The sequence below is a fragment of the Trichechus manatus genome, unplaced genomic scaffold, assembly GCF_000243295.1.
Source record: "Trichechus manatus latirostris isolate Lorelei unplaced genomic scaffold, TriManLat1.0 scaffold00052, whole genome shotgun sequence".
In the NCBI taxonomy this organism is placed as follows: domain Eukaryota; kingdom Metazoa; phylum Chordata; class Mammalia; order Sirenia; family Trichechidae; genus Trichechus; species Trichechus manatus.
The window spans coordinates 8,124,248-8,126,629 of NW_004443988.1; the positions used below are offsets into that span (position 1 = coordinate 8,124,248).

The 2,382-nt window shown below is 38.9% G+C and overlaps 1 protein-coding gene across 2 annotated transcripts in view; it reads right to left on the reverse strand.

The window, feature by feature from the left end:
* Positions 1-2,382, reverse strand: part of RBKS (ribokinase) — a 146,584-nt gene that overhangs the window by 50,067 nt on the left and 94,135 nt on the right. For both annotated transcript variants that reach the window (XM_004377639.3, XM_012555914.2), the window contains exon 6: positions 2,067-2,158. In XM_004377639.3, the coding sequence (XP_004377696.1) occupies positions 2,067-2,158 (92 nt within the window). The remainder of the gene's footprint in view (positions 1-2,066; positions 2,159-2,382) is intronic.

Genomic DNA, 2,382 nt, shown 5'->3' on the forward strand with positions numbered 1-2,382 from the left:
GTGCTTCTTAGCTCAAGTAGATACATGAGACTAAACGGGCAGCTTCTGTCCAGAGGTTAGATGAGAAGGCAGAGAGTCAGGAGCTGGTCAAATGGACACAGGAAAACAGGGGTGGAAAGGAGGAGTGTGCTGTCACAGTATAGGGAGAGCAATTAGGGTCACATAACAATGTATGTATAAATGTATGAGAGACTACTTGAATTGTAAACTTTTGCTTAAACTACAAAAAAAAAAAAAAAAAAAAAAGTAATAAAATGTCACATTGCTTTGGGCAAATCTGCTGCAAAAGACCTCTTTAAAGTGTCAGAAAGGAAAGATGTCACCTTGAAGACTAAGCTGCACCTGAACCAAGCCATGGTATTTTCAATTGCCTCATGTGCATTTCAAAGCCAGGCAATGAATAAGGAAGACAGAAGAATTATTGATGCCTTTGAATTATGGTGTTGGAGAAGAATATTGTATATACCATGGACTGCCAAAAGAAGGAACAAACTTGTCTTGGAAGAAGTACAGCCAGAATGCGCCTTAGAAGCAAAGATGGCAAGACTTTGTCTCACATACTTTGGACATGTTACCAGGAGGGACCAGTTCTTGGAGAAGGACATCAAGCCTGGTAAAGTAGACAGTCACCGAAAAAGAGGAAGACCCTCAACGAGGTGGCTGCAACAATGGGCTCAAGCATAACAACAACTGTGAGAATGATGCACAACTGGGCAGTGTTCTGTTCTGTTCTACCTAAGGTTGCTATGAGTTGGACTGACTCAACAGCACCTAACAACAACATACACATAGCGATAGCCACTGGGGATACAACAGTGAGTAAGACAGATATCTCTACCCTTACAGAATTTGTAATTTACTGGAGAAGACCTTGAACTCATAATTTGAGTGTTTGAAGTGTTGTGAGTGTTTGATGACAGAGAGTGTTCTGAAAGTGTACAGCAGGGAAATTTAAGTCAGTTTGACGGTTGAGGGTGATTTAACCTCTTATTGTGAAATGGTCACTATTTCCCACAACTCCTCCTGTCCAGGCAATGCCTGGCCATGGTGGTTGCTAAAAAATATTGCACAACCTATTGTGGTTTGCTGAAGTTATGTTCCTTGAAGCAGTCTTTTTTGTTTCTTCTATGTTCTGTGAAATGAAATTATCAAAAAGGCAGGTCAAGAAATCCTAGAAACCTTCACTCAGCCCTAGAACCAAATGGAAAATTAAAGATTGCAATTCATTAATCACTATCGTTGTCTCTCTGCATGTTGCATGCACCAATGTGTATAATATGTCCAGTGTCCCAATGCTGGGAAAGAGCTCAGGTCTAATACTGGCTAGCCTATAAAATGGGAGAAATATTAAATTTTCTTCCTAAAAATGTTTAAGAATAAGTGATACAATATCAATATATTGATAGATAGTTTATGCAGATATGTACATTATGACCCTTAGATGGACTCTGAGGGTGCTCCCCTAATGAAGCTGCCCCAAGGTCTTTTCCATGGCGTCGTAGGGAGAACTTATGTCTATCAGTGCTGTCACAAGGTCTTCACAATGGAATGTAGTAGATGCTCCAGGGGCCATATACTAATTAGGGTTGCCAGATAAAATAAAGGCTACCCAATTAAATTTGAATTTCAGATAAACAACAAATAATTTTTTAGTATAAGTATGTTTAGTATATTATGTATTATCTGAAATTCAAATTTAACTCGGCATCCTGGATTTTTGTTTGCTAAATCTGGAATCCCTAATACTAATTAGTCCACAGACTATGGAATAATTAGAAAAGAAAACAACAAAACACCCATAATGCGAAGGCAGGAAGGAGACTAAAATTAACCCGAGTCTGATAAGGGTCACGTTATGGGCATGATACAGAGAATCCTTTTTACTTATCCCTATGACTCACTAATTACCTTTTCTCCACACCCCAGTAAACTTAAAAATCTGTTTTCATGGTGCCCACTAATTTACAGGTGACCAAATTGCTGTGGTTAGTCCTGTCTCTTTGCTTTATCCACTCACACAAAAGTGTTTTGGTTTCTCATGAATGACCAAAACCTTTCATCCTCACCTCACTTTCATTGCAGCAGAACACATCTGAAACGGTGTAGAACCGGGGATCCAGGTCAGCAATGGCAGGAGCTGGATTGAACACTGTTTTCACTACAAAGGAATGGAAAAGGGCTCATTGGCCATCAATTTTTTTTATTGTACTTCAGGTGAAGGCTAACAGAACAAATAGTTTCTCGTGAAACAGTAGTACACATATTGTTTTATGACATTGGTTAACAACCCCACAACATGTCAACCCTCTAACTTTTCAAGCTTTTTTTTGTGAAAATACACATAGCCAAAGATACACCATTTCAAAAATTTCTACATGCACA